General features: G+C 37.8%; 1 protein-coding gene across 1 annotated transcript in view; it reads left to right on the top strand.

Annotated features, from left to right (window-relative positions):
* Positions 1-20,304, top strand: part of Cad87A (cadherin 87A) — a 778,434-nt gene that overhangs the window by 613,948 nt on the left and 144,182 nt on the right. Inside the window, exon 35 of the mRNA XM_090378948.1 lies at positions 17,662-17,948. Within this exon, the coding sequence (XP_090235074.1) occupies positions 17,662-17,948 (287 nt within the window). The remainder of the gene's footprint in view (positions 1-17,661; positions 17,949-20,304) is intronic.

Here is a 20,304-nt window from a genome sequence, read left to right as displayed (position 1 = left end):
TTAATCATATCACACAAAATGAATGGACTAATAAGTCTGTCACAAGTCATTCCACATAAGTTTTTCTTAAGTTCTTCTTCTTATTATTTTCTTAAATTTTTGTTTTTTATTGACTTAAATTGTCATATTAATTTATTTTCTAGAAGTGCTTTATATTCCTAGTAACAATATTTTAGTTTAATTTGAACTTAGATAGAGATTTGTAGGTTATTACTTTAGTATATGTAAGGGTATCTAATCTACGTGTTGGACAAGTTTTGCACCTCCCACGAATGCCAAACATTTTTAATTATATTTAATTGTTATATTAAATTATTTTCTATAAGTAGCTTATAGACCTAGTCGAGCTCCATGGTTTATTTTGAATTTATATAGCGCAATTTTGAAAGTAATTAATACCTTGTGTCCATAGATTTACTGTTCATAACTTGCCACCATTGTACATGATACAACATATACTCCGAACTAGATAGCGTAAGGTTTAACGTAAAACTAGACAGATTTTAATCAGTAAAATTTACTAATCTTATTAAATATCATTGTTAATTAATTTGTACTTTTTTAACTAAATGCATATAATGACCTAGTTTTTACAAACGTAACATTATAAATTAATACATATAACATGACAGCAGATAAGAAAGTCATATAAAGTAACTCGGAGATAATATTCGATACTGAAATACATATATATTGTGTTATAACTGCATTGGGATATAAGTTTATGGTTATATTTTGTATTGGAATTGAATAGAAATCATGACTCAGAACACAGCAGCAAACCAAAAGGCTAATGGGAGTGCTGTGTCTCAGGGGAGAACTGACGGGGCAATTGCCCTCTGAATCACAGCCTTTTGAAATGCACTGCTTGTTTGATGTTTGTGGAACAATCAGGAACGGGACATGATATTGCCAAGGGAATGTCTTTGTGTGTGCAAGATGTAAGGAGGGTGAGGAAATCAGGCACCAACTCAGCGTTGTTATGGGCCTATATGAGAGTTGAAGGACAGGGTGGATGCCCTCGAAGGATTTAAATTGAGGGGCCCATCAAACTCTCAGCTGCCCACATCAATGCCAGAGCTTGCACTAGATCATCACACAACACAGCCGCAACCCGCAAGGCAGAATGCACTGGGCCCAAAGGAACTAGTTATTGTCGGTGTCTCTATTGTCAAGGAAATGGGGAACATATTGTGCAAAAAGGACAGGTGGAACAGGACCAGTGTATGTCAACCAGGGACAAAGGTTGATGATGTTGTAGAGCAGATATCATCTGTTAAGGGCATAAAGGGTAATATTGTTGTATACGTTAGCACTAATGATATTAAGAGTAGGAGACCGGCAAAATTACTTAACAAGTATAGGTCAATGTTGAAAAAAAAGCTGTGAGTTAGGATTGAATTTGAACATGTCTGCAATTTTGCCCAGACTCGATAGTAGGGAGTATATAATGAGAACCTTGTCAATCAATTCAGCCATGGAAAGATTGTGTAAGGCTCAAGGGGTAGAATTTTTTTCAGCCTGGTCTGTACTTGTTAACAGGAGAGACTGCTTCTACAGGGATGGGATACACTTAAATAGAAAGGGTGCAAGAATATTTGCTGATGCTATCGAGGCAGTGTTAGGTGGGACGGGAATCCACCATTTTTCCAGAAATATTGGATGACTGCATGGTGACTGATTTTGTCCATCTTTCCGCATTAACACACATTTTTTGACTTCAGGACCTGTAATCAAAAAAAAAAAAGAAAAAAAACCACAGTTGAAATTGCATGAAACTTGGTAAGTTGTCATATGAAGTGTTATACATTAAGTACAGAAATATTTATCTCTGTATCTCTACCCTTTCATACTCGGGTGATGACCTTTTCAAATGACCCTCATACAGTAGGATGCAGAAAATTGAAAGCACTGCTAAAGGCATAACGATCTTAATACATGAATCATTGAAACAAAACAAAATATGCAGCATCAGCCAAAAAAAAAAAACAATTTCACACAACCATTCCGTCTAAATGTTTGTCCAGTTCCTCCTTGAATTTATTTAAGCAATCAACTTCCACAATGACAGATGGAAGTTTGTTCCGGCAATTAACCACCCACTAGCTAAAAGGAAAATTTCCGCACATCTATTCTAATTGTCTTTCCTCAATTTGAATTTATGCCCCCTCAGGTTCATAATCTGAGCAAGCAGAAGAATTCAGAGTGCTAAACCCATTCAAGGCCTAATACACCTCAATCAGATCAAATTGTAGTGGCTAGAGACTAGGCACCTTGCAGGTGCCTAGTCTCTAGCCACTACAATTTGTAGAACCTTTCTTGGTAAGAAAACCCCTTCATTCCTCTCACCAATCTTGTTGCCCTTCTCTGTATATGCTCACGCAATTCCACATCCTTCCTAAAATGAGGCCTCCAGACCTGCACGTAGTACCCACAGTGTGGCCTGAAAATTGCTTATACAAAGGGATAATTACATCCTTTTCCCTGCTAGCGAAATTCCTGTATATCATTGACAATACCTCATGACCTGCTCTGGTAGCCTGTCTGCATTGCTCAGAAAACTTCATATTTGACTGCACAATCACTCACAGGTCTTATTCATTTTCTACCACCCTAAGTGTAGTACTACACAGTTAGTATGTTCCTCTGGGGTTAATTCTACCCATATTCAGTACTTTGCATTTGTCAATGTTAAACTTCACTTGCCACTTCTCAGCCCATCTGCCCAAATTTTCTAGATCCTGTTTCAGTAGCGCACTGCCATTACTGTCATTAACAACCCTGCCAACCTTTGTATCATCTGAAAACTTTGACACTAAGCCTGATATAACTTCATGAATATCATTGATAACTATACAAAACAACAGTGTACCCAACACCGAACCCTGTGGGACTCCTTTAATAACATTAATCCACGAAGAGCAGTGTCCATTGATTACCACTCTCTGTCTACTCCCACTTAACCACCCTTTTATCCATTGTAGCAACTTACCCTTAATACCATACTGCTCCAATTTGTACAGTAATCTTCCATGCGCAACAGTGTCAAAAGCTTTCCTGAAATAAGGTTACAAAATTATTATTTTCATCTATTTCCTTTGTAACCACATCATAGTATCCAATAAAATTTGTCAGACAAGTCTTTCCCCTTAACAAACACATGCTGTGTCTGAATTACTGCTATATTCTTGTCTAGATGATCCTGCAATGCATCTTTAACAAGTGACTCCATTATTTTACCCGAAACAGAAGTTAAACTAACTGGTCTGTAATTACTCGTTTCACCCTTAGATACAACTACAATATTTAACTAATAAGTTGATAATAAGAACGAATTAGTAATAATAGCAGGTAACTTAAATACCCAAACAGGAAATAAAATAATACCAGGAATGTTTGTCGATGATTTAATGAATAGACAATGAACCAAAATGGAAATAAATTATTACAGTTTTATACAAACTGTGAATATAGAATTAACAGTACTTTTTTTAAACATGAAATACAACACAAAATAACATCGACAAATAATAGGGACAGTAAATCAGTAACTGATTACATAATCACTAATAGAAATATAAAACCAGTAAATATAAAGGATTTAAAAGCAGCACCATCAGTATTGGAAGATATTGGAAGTGATCATAAATTAGTAGAGTGAGAACATTCATGTTTAGAGTACTGAGAGAATAGATAATTGAGAGAATATTTAGAACTAAAAGAACCTAAAATTAACCAGAACTAAAAGTGAAATATGAAAATCAGTCAATTGAAGAAAAATAGAAAAGGATTAAAATTTGTATAAATATATCAGCATATGAAACATTATGAGAACAAATTATATAAGAGGATAAAAAATGGACAATATGGTAGAAAGAAGAAGTAAAAGACTTGGCTAAGATCAAAAAAGCATTTCCGAAACATTTATAAAATTAAACAGATGCACAGATATACCATGAATATAAGGAGATAAGAAAAATAAAACAATAGTTTAGGATAGGTTTTCCAAAGTAATTAGAACATGATTGCAAATATTAGAAAATCAAATAAAACAATTAAATGAATATTTAATTGAGGACACCTTAAGGTTCAGGGTAACTGCTAGCTTAGTGTTTAGAAGGGCAATATAGACATGTGATTATCTGATGATATCAGCCGAAGTAATGCTTGCACACATCTCAAGAATTTTTGTTTGTTGCTGCAACAGCCAAAGTTGGTAAGATGTTCTGAAGTTTCAAACGAGTGGGAAGATATAGCTAAGGAAACAAGCCTAATAACATCTATATCAGGTATATAGGGTATATCAGGGTAGTAAACTATAGGAGAATACTTAACTGTGTAATAAATTCATAATGACAAGAGTGTTGTCAATGAAATGAGTGAATTTGAACTGGTTAGGGCAACTAATGCTGACTTAATAGGGCTAACAGAAACGCTGTGCCACCAGAAATTCAGGATGACAAATTTCATTACGGTACATGTAATGTATTTAGGAAATATAAATAAGATAGAAGGAGTGGTGGGGTCATGCTTCTCATCAAAAGCAGCTTGAACACAAAAAGTGTTTTTGTTGAGTCGGAAGTTACTTCAGCCAGCATGGAATCTGTGTATAGTGAGTTAGTTGGAAGCAAAGGTATAATGAGAGTTGGAGTAATCTACATATCAGAGGTTTGTGAAGCATACGATGTGAGCTTCTACATGCAGGCAAAAATTGCAAGCAAGTGCAATTATCTTAATATTGATGACTTCAATCTTTCCCTAATTTATTAGAATAAGTGGGAAGGAAACACACCATGAGAAACAAAATTTTTAAATAAACTAGATGATTATCATTTGAATCAGAATTTTAGAGAAAATAATAGGAGTAAGAATACTCTAGACCTCATCATTCCTCATGAATCAGTTGACATCACAGAGCCTACAGTACAGAAAGTGTTGTTATGCAGTGATCACATAGTTGGAAGATGAAAAAAGATGTTGCAGTAGTTAAAGGTAAACACACAGATTTTATTTTCATCAAAGGGAATTGTTTGCTTCTAGGTGGATGACTTATCCTGCTGTGGTGTTATTGTAGTTCCAGGGACTGTATGTGGAAACTGATCAGATATTATTCTTTACTGTAAACTGCCGTGCTGTTGGGACTGCTTAGGTTTGAGAACAGAGTTGACTTCTTCATTGTGACCACAGTTCCTGGTTTAGATTTCTCCTTCCTGGATTGGACTTCTTCTAATGAATTTGAGTCTTTGTGGTGGTGGAAATACAAGTGTCAGTTGGATCCTTGGAAGTCATCACAATTTTATGCAGGGACTTCTAAGGTTTCAGATACCTTAATGATATTGCATTGACATGGAAATAACACTGAAATTTTAAAACTTGTACATCTATTTGTTCAGTGGTTATATATAATTCAAGCCAGCTTTCCTGGCAACCCCCATCCTCTATTTACAGCATTGTATATTGGGAGCAGGGTTTTCAGGAATCTGGCTAGGATTGCCTAGTATAAAAAAACAGTGTATACCCTGTACTCACGAAATAAGTTTTTCGTGTGAACATCTTTGACGACACCTACTAAATTTCAAACAGCTATAACTGAAATCATGAACAATGTAACGTTTTATGCTCAATGTTAGTGACATTAGCATCATTCCTCAGTCTGAAATATTTAATATGAACAATGTAATGTTTTATGCACATGCCTGCTGCTTACTCTACTGAATCAATGTTAGCATTAGCATTAGTAGAGGCATTTGATGCAAGAAAGCAAGCTTATACAGCATTAGCCAAAAAAAAATAAAAAATAAATAATAATAAATAAATAAATAAAAAATAACCACTTCCACTTCACCCCTCTGTTCGTTCGAAATACCTGTCCAGCTGAGCCTTAAACTTATTTAGGCTATCAGCTTCCACGACAAGGGATGGAAGTCTATTCCACCAACCAACCACCCGCTAGCTAAAGGCAAATTTCCTCACGTCTATCCTACATCTGTCTTTTCTCAATTTGAATTTATGCCCTCTCAGGTGATTATTCTGAGCAAGAGGAAGAATCCCATCAGCATTGAGCATGCTCAAACCATTCAAGGCTTTATACACCTCTATCAGATCACCTCGCTGGTGCCTAGTCTCCAGACACTGTAATTTGCAAAACTTAAGCCTTTCTTCGTAAGAGCACCCCTTTGTAACATTCACTAATCTTGTTGCCCTGTATACAGTACTCTAGGTGTGGCCTGACCATTGCCTTATACAAGGGAATAATCACCTCCTTATCCCTGCTAGAAAAATTCCTATATATCATTGACAATACACCATGAGCTACTCTTGCAGCCAGTCTGCATTGCTCAGAAAACTTCATATCTGCCTGCACAACCACCCCCAGGTCCCTTTCATTCTCTACAACTGTCAGTGAAGTACCACAGAGTGATACGTTGCTCTGGGGTTGCTGTTTCCCATATGTAGTACTTTACATTTGTCAATGTTAAACTTCATTTGCCACCTCTCAGCCCATCTGCTCAACCTTTCCAGATCCTGTTTCAGTAGCGTAGTGTCCTTGACAACCCTGCCAACCTTCGTATCATCTGCAAACTTGGACATTAAGCTGGATATACCATCATCAATATCATTTATAAATACAGAAAACAATAATGGACCCAATAGACATGAACCCTGAGGGACTCCACTAATAACATTAGTCCGCAATGAGCAGTGTCCATTGATTACCACTCTCTGTCTTCTCCCCCTCAACCACCCCTTTATCCATAGCAGCAATTTGCCTCCAATGCCACACTGCTCCAATTTGTGCAACAGTCTTCCATGTGCAACAGTATCAAAAGCCTTTCTAAGATCCAAGTATATAATATCAAAGTTATTCCCTGCATCCAGTTCTTTTGTGACTGCATCATAGTATCCAATCAAATTGGCCAGGCAAGACTTCCCCTTAACAAAACCATGCTGTGTCTGAGCTATAACTGAAGTCTTGTCTAGATGATCCTGCAGTGCTTCTTTAACCAGTGCCTCCATTAATTTTCCAGGAACAGAAGTTAAACTAACAGGTCTATAATTACTTGTGTCACCCTTTGATCCTCCTTTGTGAATTGGGGTCACATTTGCACATCTCCAGTCCATGGGTACTTCCCCTGAGTCCAAGGAAGCTCTCATAATTATGGCTAAGGGTTTGCTTACTTCCTTTGCTGCCTCCTTTAATATAACTGGATAGATCCCATCCACTCCAGGTGCCTTTCTTGTATTTATCTTCAACAATTTCTCCTCCACTTTACTCTCAGTTATTACAAGATTCTCTAGCTTACTGCCAGAGTTGAATACACCTCTGGCATTCCCCTCGCTGAATAACTCCTCGTGTGAATGTCGATGCAAAATATTCATTCAGTTTGTTAGCTACCTGAGCAGGATCATCAACAGTTGACCCATCGATATCAAGTGGACCAATCTGATTCATCCCCTTCCTTCTAGAGTTTACATAAGTAAAGAACTCTTTGCTGTTTTTCTTTGCATCCCTTGCCAAAGATTTCTCGTAATCTGCCTTCGCCTGCCTAACCTCCTTTGTAACTTGGTTACAGATCAACTTGTATCTATCATAGGCTTCTGTGTCACGTGTTAATTTGTATGTATCCCATGCATTTTTCTTCTCTGCCCTCTGTCTCATTAGTTCATCTGACATCCATTTAGGCCTAAACCTTGAACAATATTTCTTAGTTGGTATGTAAAGCCTAGTAGCTTCCAAGATAAGTTCTTTGAATTCTTCCCATTTTGAATTTGCTGTTGGTAACATCATCAGTTGGTCCCACTGTATAGAATTTAAATACTGTCTCAGTCCATCGTAGTTGCCTTTACGAAAGCATGTGTGGAAGAGGTTAGGCCAATAGTCTCCCCATTTGATTGTAGCCATTTGTTGATCAGTATGATTGCAACAATACAAGCATTTGTATTGTTGCAACAATACAAGCATTTGTATTGTTACAATCTGCATTTTCAGTACATTCCATTGTTAGGTGCCTAGATATTTTCACATCAATAATTTTCTGAGTAGTGAAAGGGACTGAATTTCACTCGTCTATAACATAGTTAAAGTTGGATTTAGTGACAGAGAGGCTTTTTATCTCCTCGCTTAGGGTTCATACAAATAAGATGCCTGAGACATGCATATGGATAATAACGGCATTCTGGGCCAAGTTATCAATGTGCCTGTTTCAGGCAACACAATGGTCCATCGCTTGCCAAGGGAAGCCACTTAGTACTTGCTATGTCAGCCCATGTTAGAGAGCTCTGCGGTGATAATTTAAAGTACCACTGTTTGGTCAATCAAGTGACAGAGAGTGAGGATGTCTGACAAAGAGAACCTTCCAGAGGATTCGTGACATATGGAAAGAGAATTGGTTTGACAAATATGAGAAGAGACCACACCACTTGGATCATGTTACTCTGTCATGCTTTGTCACAAATTACACATGCAGCGCTAATGAGATCTGCAAGAAATGACAGTATCCATGCATAATATGCTATGAAAACTATGATTGGCTTAGGATCTCAATGATTACAAGTGTGAGATAGTAATGCTGCACATTCCATTCGCAATGAGGAAACAGACATACTGTCAGAGATGAAATATATCAAGATCTACGATGACAATGAAGAGCTCATACTAGAACAGCGTAAATTGTATGAATCGGACTTGACCATTCGCAAAATGATTGAAATATGTAAGATGATGTGTCAAGACAATGACTCTGACAAAGCCTGCAGTAATGCTTTGCATAGCCTTGTAACATGACTGCGAGAAGAAGACTCCTTTTGAACTTTTACAATCGTGAAAACAGCAAGATGAAAGAGTATCTAAAGTTTGCCACGCTCAACCGACTCGGCACAATTGCAAAGAAATGCAAAAACTTGATGACCAACAAGAACTTCTGCAACTTAATGAGAATGGCCAGTGACAAGCAAAAGATTCTATTCACGCATGTAATTTGGAGTCTGGGCTAAGGTAAAGAAAGCTTGCATGAAAAGCATGCAAAAGTTCGATGAAATTTTCCGGTAGAAGTACTTTGCCGTAACGGCATTTGTATTATTGCTCGCTTGGTAAACAGACGGTGGGTGTTATTGGTCTGGAGTAGAAGTTGAATCCCACGGAAGCTTAGAAACCCTCCCGAAGTGGAGGGGAGTTAACCTGACCTTTTTTCTTTAGAATCACTAATTGAATTAACTAATTGAATCACGAACAGAGTCATATTGGAAGTTCTGGCATCGTAAAAAATGTCTGTAGTGTAGTTTCACCGGTAAACTTTTTTGAAGCTTGCCGTGCTTCTCGTGTGGGCTTCCTTTGCCTTTTTTTTTTTCTTAATAAACAATTTATCCACTAGTCACCCAGTAATTCTAAAGAAAAAAGGTCAGGTTACCCCTTCCACTTTGGGAGGGTTTCAATCTCCCATGGGATTCAATTTCTACTCCTGACCAATAACACCCACCATCTGTTTACCGAGTGAGCAACAATACAAATGCCGTTACAGCAAAGTACTTTTGACGGTAAATTTCATCGAACTCTTGCATGCTTCTTGTGCAGGCTTTCTTTTCTTTACCTTCACCAAAGTCTGTCATCTCGCAATCGCAAACCGATTCAAATATTCTTGACTGCCCAGCTGGTTGCTGAAAAACATGATTCGCCTCTTGTTGGAAATATACAACCGCTTCACAGGTATTGTTACACTACATGTGCTTCAACTAAGGCTGCCATTGTGATAGACGGAACTGCTGTGCACACTGCCCACAAGATATCCATATCTCTGGTTACCAAAAGGTTTCTGACACAGGCAGCAATGGTTAGCCCAAAGCCACCTGAGTGGTATGCCCCGAACCATAAACACGATCTCCTCTCCCAACTCCATTTTTTTGCCTTTCCCATGATGCATTGCACTGGTTAAACCATGGAAAAGGCAAAAAGAATGCGTGATTGTTAGTGTCAGACCCTATCCAGAAATTAACTGACGCCATTTCCATTTCATAAAATTGTAACAAACTGATTTTACTACTGTCCGAAATTTAGTAGGTGCTGCCATAGATGTTTACACACAAATAAATAAAGGGGAGAAGGAAGATGACAAATTAAGGTGCTGTGTGGCATCTATTGGGTGGAATTTTCTGAGAGAGAGTGTATGTTAGAATTATGAGATTCATAATTGAGCATTAGCATCAGGTGAGACATAATGCAAGAAAGCAAATTTATACAGAATCAGCCAAGAAAAAAAAATCTTTCCCACTTCACCCATCCAGTCACTCCAAATGTTTGTCTAGTTCAGCCTTAAATTTATTTAGGCTATCAACTTCCATGAAAACAGATGAAAGTCTGTTCCAGCAATCAACTACCCATTGGCTAAAGGCAAACTTCCACACATCTGTTCTACAACTGTCTTTCCTCGATTGGAATCTATGCCCCCTCAGATTCTTAATCTGAGCAAGCAAAAGAATCCCATCAGCATTGAGCCTGCTCAAACCACTCAAGGCCTTATACACCTCAATCAGATCACCTTGCAGGTGCCTAGTCTACAGATGCTGCAACTTGCAGAACTTAAGCCTTCTTCGTAAGTGCACCCTTTTGTTCCTCTCACCAATCTTGTTGCCCTTCTCTGTAGTCATTCTAGCAACTCTACATCCTTCCTAAAATGAGACCTTCAGCCCTGTAAGCAGTACTCAAGGTGTGGCCTGATCATTGCCTTATACAAAGGGATAATCACCTCCTTGTCTCTGCTAGCAAAATTCCTATATATCATTGACAAAACTCCATGACCTGCTCTGGCAGCCCATCTGCACTGCTCAAAGTACTTCATATCTGACTGCACAATTACCCCCAGGTATTTTTCATTATCTACTTCCCTGAGTGTAGTACCACACAATTAGTACATTTCTCTTGGGTTACTGCTGCCCGTATGCAGTACTTCGCATTTGTCAATGTTAAACTTCAGCTGCCACTTCTCAGCCCATCTACCTAACTTTTCTAGATCCTGTTGCAGAAGTATACTGTCTTTACTGTCGTTAACAACTCTGCCAACCTTTGTATCATCTGCAAACTTGAACATTAAACCTTCATCAATATCATTGATAAATACACAAAACAACAGTGGGCCCAGGACCATAGCCTGGGGGACTCCAATAGTAACATTAGTCCACATAGAGCAGTGTCCATTTATTACCCCTCTCTCTCTCTCTCTGCCATCTCTCACTCAATCATCACTTTATCCATTGCAGCATCTTTCCCTTAATGTCATACTGCTCCAATTTGTACAGCAGCCTTCTATCTGTAAGAGTATCAAAAGCTTTCCTGAAATCCAAGTATGTGACATCAAAATTATTTTTTGCATCCAGTTCCTTTGTGACCACATCGTAATATCCAATCAAATTGGTCAGACAAGACTTCCCTGTAACAAACCTGTGCTGTGTCTGAACTATTACTACAGTCTTGTGAGATGATCCTGTATCACCTCTTTAACCAGTGACTCCATTATTTTCCTTGGAACAGAAGTTAAAATAACAGGTCTATAATTATTTGTGTCACCCTTTGAACCACCTTTGTGAATTGGTGATGCATTTGCACATCTATAGTCCATGAGGACCTCCCCTGACTCTAAGGATGCTTCCATAATTATGGCTAAGGGTTTGCTTACTTCTCTTGCTGCCTCCTTCAGTATAACTGGATAGATTCCATCTGCCTCGAGTGCTTTTTTTTTATGTTTATCTTCAACAATTTCTCCTTCACTTTGCTCTCAGTTATTACAAAATCATTTAGCTTCCTTTTAGAGTTTGATAAACCTCTGGCATTCCCCTCCTTTTTAACTCCTCATGTGTGAATGTAGATGCAAAACACTCATTCAGTTTATTAGCTACTTGAGGAGGATCATCAATCATCAAATCATCCATATTAAGTGGATATATCTGATTCATCCCCTTCCTTCCTTCTAGAGTTTACATAAATAAAGAACTCTTAGCTATTTTCCTTTGCATCTTTTGCCAAAGATTTCTTGTAATCTCCTTTTGCCTGCCTGACCTCATTTGTGACTTGATTACAGACTAGCTTATATCTGCCGAAGGCTTTTGTGTCGTCTGATAATTTATATGCATCCCATGCATTTTTCTTCTCTGCCACAAGCCTCATTAATTCATCCAACATCCATTTAATTGCTTAGTTGGTATGAAAAGTCTAGTAGCCTCCAAGATCAAGTCCCTGAAGGATTCCCATTTACAATTCACCATAGATAACATCATCAGTTGATCCCACTGTACAGAATTTAGAAACTCCGATATCCCAACAATATCTGTCTTTGATATATTGATCAGCACTTCAAATTCATCAAATTTCTTTACTATACTTCTAGCATTGGTGTACATGCAAGTATACATGCACCTGTTCTTACTCTTAGTTACCCTAACACAGCCCATGTATTTACTTGTTCCATGATGACTTCCAGCAGCTCTTGAAATTCCCAGCAACTTGCTCTCTAGGCTGCTGCTCATTACAATAGAAGCAGTGCAAGTATCACTTTTGCCTCTGCCAGCAGCTACTGTTAATCTTTTAATGTGTGAATCCCCCAATATCCTCTGGTGGCCAAGCATCTTGGCGAGACTCAGAGCTGCCAACCTTCCATTGAATCTTTATAAATGAATGAAGGATTACCTGGATGATAGAGTGGTGCAAGTTACCACACCATATAAAAGCCTCAGTCGCCCAGTCCGCAGGGGCTGCCCCCAGGATTCTGTCCTGGGGCCGCTCCTGTGGAACTTGGTCTAGACAAATTCCTTGCCATGGATCTGGGTGGTGACTTGGTCTTGACCATCGAGGCTGACAGCAGATCTTCCCTAGAAATGCAAGCAAAAGCTGCTAGATTGGATGAAGCTACACTTGCTCAAACTAGCATCCGACAAGGCAAAATCGGTGCTGCTAAAAGGTACGCTAGACTTAAGAAGACCACCATAAATTAAGATTGAGAACAAAACAGTTAAGCTGTGCGAACAGATTAAATACCTAGGAATAATCCTGGACAGAAAATTAAATTTCAAGCCACACCTAGAATATATTAAACAAAAGATAAGAAGATACGCGGCCCTTGTCGCTAGAGTCACTCGCAGGGACTGGGGACTCAGACGTACTACCCTGTCTCTATTCTACAAAGCTCTCTTCATCCCTGCCATCACATATGGCTCCCCTGTCTGGTACGCGAGGGCGGGACTAGAAGTGAATAAACGGATACTCGAAACCATTCAGAGGACCATCCTCCTTACCATGTCAAGAGCAACTAGAACGACTAGCACGGCTGCTCTCCAAGTCCTGGTAGGAGTTCTGCCCCTGGATCTCGAAGCTACTCGCTGTGGTCTGCTCTACCATCTTTCCAGAAACACATCAGCTACAATGTATGACCTCACCACTGACATCACTAATGACTGCAACTATGAGAAGAGAAGAATCACCGACCACCTCGTCCAGATTTGGCAGAGGAGATGGAGAAACACAAGAAAAGGTGCAGTGACCAGAAGATTCCTCCCCACTGTCACCAAGCTGTACCCTAAGGCGACAGCGTGGTTTCACCCTGGTCGAAATACCACCTTCCTCCTTACAGGACACAATCCATTTAAAGCTAAACTTCACCAACTTGGCATCATAAATAACACCACTGTCCCTGTGGCGACCCGGAGTCCTGTAAACACTTAATGTTTGAGTGCGATTTGTATGACGACCTACGACTACACTTAATAACGGCAATCCAATATATCCCAGACAACCAAGAACCCAGACTGTTAGATACTCAAGAGGACTACAAGGCACTCAGTCAATATGACCAGGATCTATTTTCTAGAAGGAAAACAATGATAGAAATATACTAAAGGCAACCCGACTAGAAAGAATGCAGGAAGTCAAACAAGTAAAAAAACTCACCATACCACAAAAAGACAAAACTTTTTGTCATTTGGATGGCCTACTTTCAAACCAAAACTGCACTCCCTTGCGCATGTTTTTTTTTTTTTTTTTTTAGTTTTTTTTTTTTAGGGGAGGGGGTATTTGTTTGCTCTTCTCCTCTCCTCGCCTCCCCATATTTTCACTGTCGTGGGGCATGGGCATGCCCCACTGAAAATGGGGGTCACCTTCCTATCCGACCCCTCTTCTTCCTATTTCATCCCCCATCTTCACCCTCCCTCCCATCACTTTCTCTTGTACAGCGCTGCCCCACATATCCAAATTTAAATCACATCAAATTTTGCCCGACCTTTTAGGCTCTCTAGAAATAGTTCTTTCAGTGTTAAACCCCACACAGTGCTTTCTAAATGCAATTTTACTTAAATCAACAGCAATAACTCCAACCTTTATTTAGGTCCTAATCACCGAAATCCCAGGAAAGTATAAGTGGCAGGATCTGCCAGAGTATAATTAGTCTCTTGGTACACCCGGCCGGCGTCCCTGTCACTAGGTATGGTAATGCCGGGTCCCACTGGGGAACCCGGCGGCCAACAGGCCGGATGAACAATGGGCACAACAAACTACATACCACATGACACTCATACATTATTTTTAAACCTCTGGCATAGACAGGGTACTGTCACTCGATACATAGAACATACGCAGAGATGGGAGAAATCCCTGGAGCCGTCAGACCCTCAACATACCTATACCTACTCCTTTGTGACTTGATTATGGATTAGCTTATATCTACCACAGGCTTCTGTATCACATGATAATTTATATGCTTCCCATACATTTTTCTTCTCTGCCACAAGTCTCATTAGTTCATCTGACATCCATTTAGGCCTAAACTTTGAATAGTATTTCTTAGTTTGTATGAAAAGTAGTATAGCTTCCAAGGTTAATTTCTTGAATAATTCCCATTTAGAATTTTCTGTTGGTAACATCAATAGTAATCCATTTAGGCCTAAACTTTGAATAGTATTTCTTAGTTTGTATGAAAAGTAGTATAGCTTCCAAGGTTAATTTCTTGAATAATTCCCATTTAGAATTTTCTGTTGGTAACATCAATAGTAATCAATTAATTATATTGAATTAATTAATAATGTTTTTAAATTGTTTAATGATATATTATATATTAACAAGCAGAAATATATGTGCAGTTTGAAATTTCACACATTTCTCAATCTCTTAAATTGGAAAATATAAAGTACTAAGTCTGATGTTTACATTTTAAAAAGTATTTTTAAAACAAAGAACTTTTTTTTTTTTTTTAATTTTGATATTTTTTTTAAACTTCAAAACTTTCATAAAATAAACATTACACTCTAATCAGAAAACATGAAATATTGGCAGTTAAAGCGAAATAAAAGAAAAAAAAATTCCAAAAATTAAAAGTAGAATGGTAATGCCCATCTTCTTTTTAATTTCACTGTTAGGTTAAGCAACAGATCTTCAAGGTATTGCAAAAAAATATATATATATCCTGAATGTCTGCCACAAAATATACTTCTACCTAGATTCCATATAAATGGGCAGAAAAACCCAGGTTAGCATTGATGCATACATCTGGAAAACTATTAGGCATGCACTGCAGTATAATAGTCACCTAATTCACCTAATAAAAAAAAAAAAGTAAATTGCAGCCATTATCAACCCACTGCAGGATGGAAGCCTCCTCAACAATTCATGCTGAGGGAAAATGGACCATAATCTGCCAGGCTGGTCCAGTGCGGGTTGGCAGATCGACCGTATTCAGCAGTCAGGGGCTTGAACCCCGGTCTACTCAAAGAGCGTGTGCCACTGCACTCCCGCTCCTGACCACTCGGCTATGGAGGCCTTCTAATAGAGACTATTAATTCACAAAATGCATTCTAGGAACCTGCTTTTCCACAGATGAAATAAGTTACTTATAAATGCATTATTTTATAGGTAAGTGAAAAGCCAGATACAAAGCTGGATGAAAGATTATAGCCATAGTGTTGTCTGCACATTTGTGAAGGATTTTTATTTATTTTTAATAACAACTAGGTGGTTCCATTCCCTGCTCGCTTTGCTCACCAACCCCCACCCACGCTTTTTTACATAATATGTAGAGGTACGACAGAGTAAGTCAAATCTTTTCTACTTAAATGGCACACCTGTCAAACACACTGATCGATATCTAATCTAATATATAAAAGAAAATATAAAGTATAATAAAAAAACTATAAAAAGTAAAATTGTGTGAATGTTAAGTGAATGAAAGTTATTATTAATTGCATATTCTATCTTAGCCTCTTCACCAGACAGACTATGCAGGCCCTCAAGGACCTCATGGTTATCTAAGCTGACTCCATGCTGTAGCTTTTCCTAGCTGGCATGAGTGTGATGCTGACACTGGCCATTATGGTAACCCCCAGGCCAGTGTGGGACAGAACTGCAAAAAGCACAGTCCACCATATGAATCTCTTTCCCTATGTTCTTTTATTCCTATCACCTGGGTGAGACATTTGTGCCCTGCAGAAGCATTAGCCTGTCTTTTGCAGCCTTGAAACCTGCTCTTCATGGGCAATAAAAGTTCGTGAGGGCAGTTTCTTGCAATAAAGCCCAGTCTCCTCAGCATTAAAAATGAGATCAGGAGGTTAATTACCCTCCTTTACAATGGCTTGGAACTGTGCAGGAAATGCTGCAGCTGCCAAAGCATCTGCACTTGCTGTCATGCCACTTAATTTCACACAGCAGCACTTACTTTGAGAATAAATCGCATGAACCATCCCTTTTTACCTAAAAATGTCTCATCACCACCCTTTGTTTTCTTAAAATCTTAAAAAATTAACTTTACCTTTTACCTTATCAGTAATAACAGCTTGAGTCAACGGAATGTTTTTTTGATTTAAGTCATCCATCCACGATGACAATAGTTTCTCCATGTTTTTTCTAAAAGTTCACTTCTGCTATAACTCACTTGTGTCACACTTACTCTTGTAGCATGTTGCATTGACTATTTTATTTTATCTGCATTTTTCAGTATGGTACTCACAGTTGATGGAGGCAATCTCATACTTCTACACACATTAGGACATGTCTGACATCTTCCATTCTATGAATTACCTCCATCTTTTTTTTTTTTTCCAACGTGATAGATTTATGTGACTTTTTAGTGACATTTTCACATTCACTTGGCTCTACTATACTTCTCTTACTAGACATGTCAGCTCTTATTTTATTAATTTAATCAACAATTTTTAATTAAAACTCACAAATTTACAGTGTAGAATAGTGGCCAAACAACAGTACACCAATATGCAAACTGAGTGTCCCTCTCCTCATCCCTGATTGGCTTAGATGGTAGATGGGGATAGTTCTCATATTTGATTGGCTATGCTGTTTTTTTACATTATATCTGGTATTTATAGTTGCTCATTTTTGACATTTTTTATGGTTTTTTGATATTTTTAGCCTTCTGGTTTCAAAACCGCCGTTATTGTGAATTGTTGAAAAACAAACTGTCATAAACCAAGGGCTACCTGAACTATTAGGTTTCTGTTTTTTTTATCTTTGTTATTCATAGCCCCTTGAGAAATTCTTGTTAATTAAGGTTAACCTTTCCATATTTGTTCAATCATAATTGTTTCTCTCTCTCTCTCTCATGACATTAATTTTCTCACTTGCCTTCCCCTTCCATCAGTTATTTTCCCTTTATAAAATATGTGCATTTTAAACTCTAGGTGTTCCTTATACTACTCAGGTTGGGGATGTTGTTATCTCGGTATCTGCAACTGATCCTGATTATGGACCGAATGGAACTATAAACTATCGCCTGGAAAATATTAATCTCTTTCATCCTGGTGTGACTGGAAGTGTTAGACCTATTCCATCTCCATTTAATATCTCTAGTGATGGACGTATTACATCCACACAGCTGATGGCCCAGTATGAACGTGCCCGGTTTCAAATATCAGTAGCAGCTAGAGAATCTGCTTATCCACATAGAGTAACTCGTACATCAGTAAAAGTAAGTATTATATAATATACATAACTGTAAATTTAGTGACATGTAATAATAGTAATGATTTTAAAATAAAGTAAATATTATACAATAATACTTATTTTAACTGTAAATTTATTATCATTATTTAGCCAACACCATTCTTTAGCATAATAAACCACATTGGTCTTCAGCATAATATATTTTTCACTTAAAAACTCATTCTTTTTAAAAACTTAATCCTCCTTATCCCCCACCACCACAAGTCCTGACCTTAACTTAAAATTACTAATAAGAAATAGGTTTCTCAAGCCCTACCTGATGTTATCCTACTTAGCTAATCCTGTTTTAACGTAGGGTGTTTTCATCTGGATCCTTTTTTACTAGTGTAATATTTACACAAAATATCGAAGAATGACTGACAGTGGTTTTCAGTGATATGGAAAATTTCCCCATCACAATTGGCCAGTTAACTGAAAAATTCATATCTAAAAGTGATGGAAATTGAATATATGAATTTTATTCTTCATATTCTTTTTTTTTTTGAACAGTTCAGACCCATCTGTCTGATAGCCAGAAAGGTCCTTCACCAGGATTTAATGTTTTGCATTCACATGCAGAATTTAAGATGTTTTGATAAAATATTTAGGTATAATTGTATGCTTTAATGTGGCAATAACTGTGTATTAATTTAATTTTCATTACATGAATGAGATTTTTCAAAGATTGTAGGTTTAAACGTTTAAAACACTATATATGTAATGGTGTCGGCCAAAGTGTACTTTTATTCCAGTGTAAATAAAAATGTAAAATGTGTGAAATTCATCTCATTTCTAATATTCAGTATTGAATGCCAATGTACAGTAAACTGTCAAAATAACGGCACAGTGAGATTGGATGTATACATACAGCATAGATGTCTTGCAGTGCCGAAAAAAAGATTTGTTTACGTTCACCATTTTCAAAGTGAATTCTGTACTGATATCACGGATTATACCACTGTTTTACATTTATTTTAAATTAAAAACCCCTCACTATGGCTTCTAAAGTTAATAAATCTTAATAAACTATAAACTTACAGAGAAGGAAAGAAGAACAACATTAAAGCTTAGTAACAAACTTGATATAATCAAAACTATTACATTAGGGTCACTCGGAATGTTAATTCATATACCCATGTGTATTATGCCTGTAAATTACATGTTTTCTGCTCGATTTCCCTGTTTTGCCAGACCAAAAAACCTTGCTATCTATGCCTGAGACCCACTAACTCAGCCTCAGAGTGAAAAAAGCCTATAAAAGTTCCTCGCATCATCGATGGGATTTAAACCCAGATGTTTCTACCTGGTGTGGGAAGGATAGTGACGATACCACTGTGCTACATGCACTGACTAAACTTGACACAAGAAAAAAATAGAATGGGGCGTAAGCAGAAGTGTAATGAGAGAATATAACATTGGATCGTCTACATTTTATGTTCTTTATGTGCATTTAATAAAATTGCATTCTTATTCTCTCAATTTCTTATTTGGACTCATTATTTCTGCATTAAACACATTAAAAATAGATAACGGAAAAATCGAAATAACGGCACCTTGACTCCCCGAAGGTGCCATTATTTCGAAAGTCTACTGTACATATCAAGTGTATTAGCATAACTTGTGCACAAAAGATTTTGATGAATCTTGATGCTAAGAAAGCTCCAAGTCCTGATGGTATTTCTCCACTTGTTCTCAAAACCTGTGCTCCTGAACTTACTCCTATTCTTTGCTGCCTTTTTTCACTTTCTTATTCCAAAGGTGTTTTTCCTTCTGCTTGGAAATTTGCTCATATCCAGCCAGTTCCTAAAAAGGGTGACAAATCCCTCCCATTCAATTATCGTCCCATTGCAGTTACTTCTACTCTTTCTAAAGTAATGGAGAAATCAATTAACCGCCAACTCTTAAACTACCTAGAAACCTTCCGTCTGATCAACGATCGCCAGTATGGATTCCGTCAGTGTCGATCCACTGGTGATATTCTGGCTTATGTTACCCATTTATGGACTAATTCAATGGAAAGTTTCGGTGAAACACAAGTAGTTGCTCTTGACATCTCAAAGGCTTTTGATCGTGTTTGGCATAAAGGTCTTCTAAACAAGCTTCCATCTTATGGTTTGCCAACTGTTTTTAGTAATTGGTTATCCAGTTTTCTCTCTGATCGCTCACTGAGGGTGATGGTAGATGGCCCTCTATCTTCTAACTTCTCCACTAATGCCAGTGTCCCCCAAGGTTCAGTTCTTTTCCCCACTCTTTTCCTCTTGTATATCAATGACCTTCTTCCATTGACTGGAAATCCTATCCATAGTTTTGCCGATGATAGCACATTGCATTCAACTTTCTAT

This window comes from Mastigoproctus giganteus, chromosome 8, assembly GCF_048544385.1.
Source record: "Mastigoproctus giganteus isolate SK-2022 chromosome 8, ASM4854438v1, whole genome shotgun sequence".
Lineage (NCBI taxonomy): Eukaryota > Metazoa > Arthropoda > Arachnida > Uropygi > Thelyphonidae > Mastigoproctus > Mastigoproctus giganteus.
This window is presented reverse-complemented; position numbering and strand designations above follow the sequence as displayed.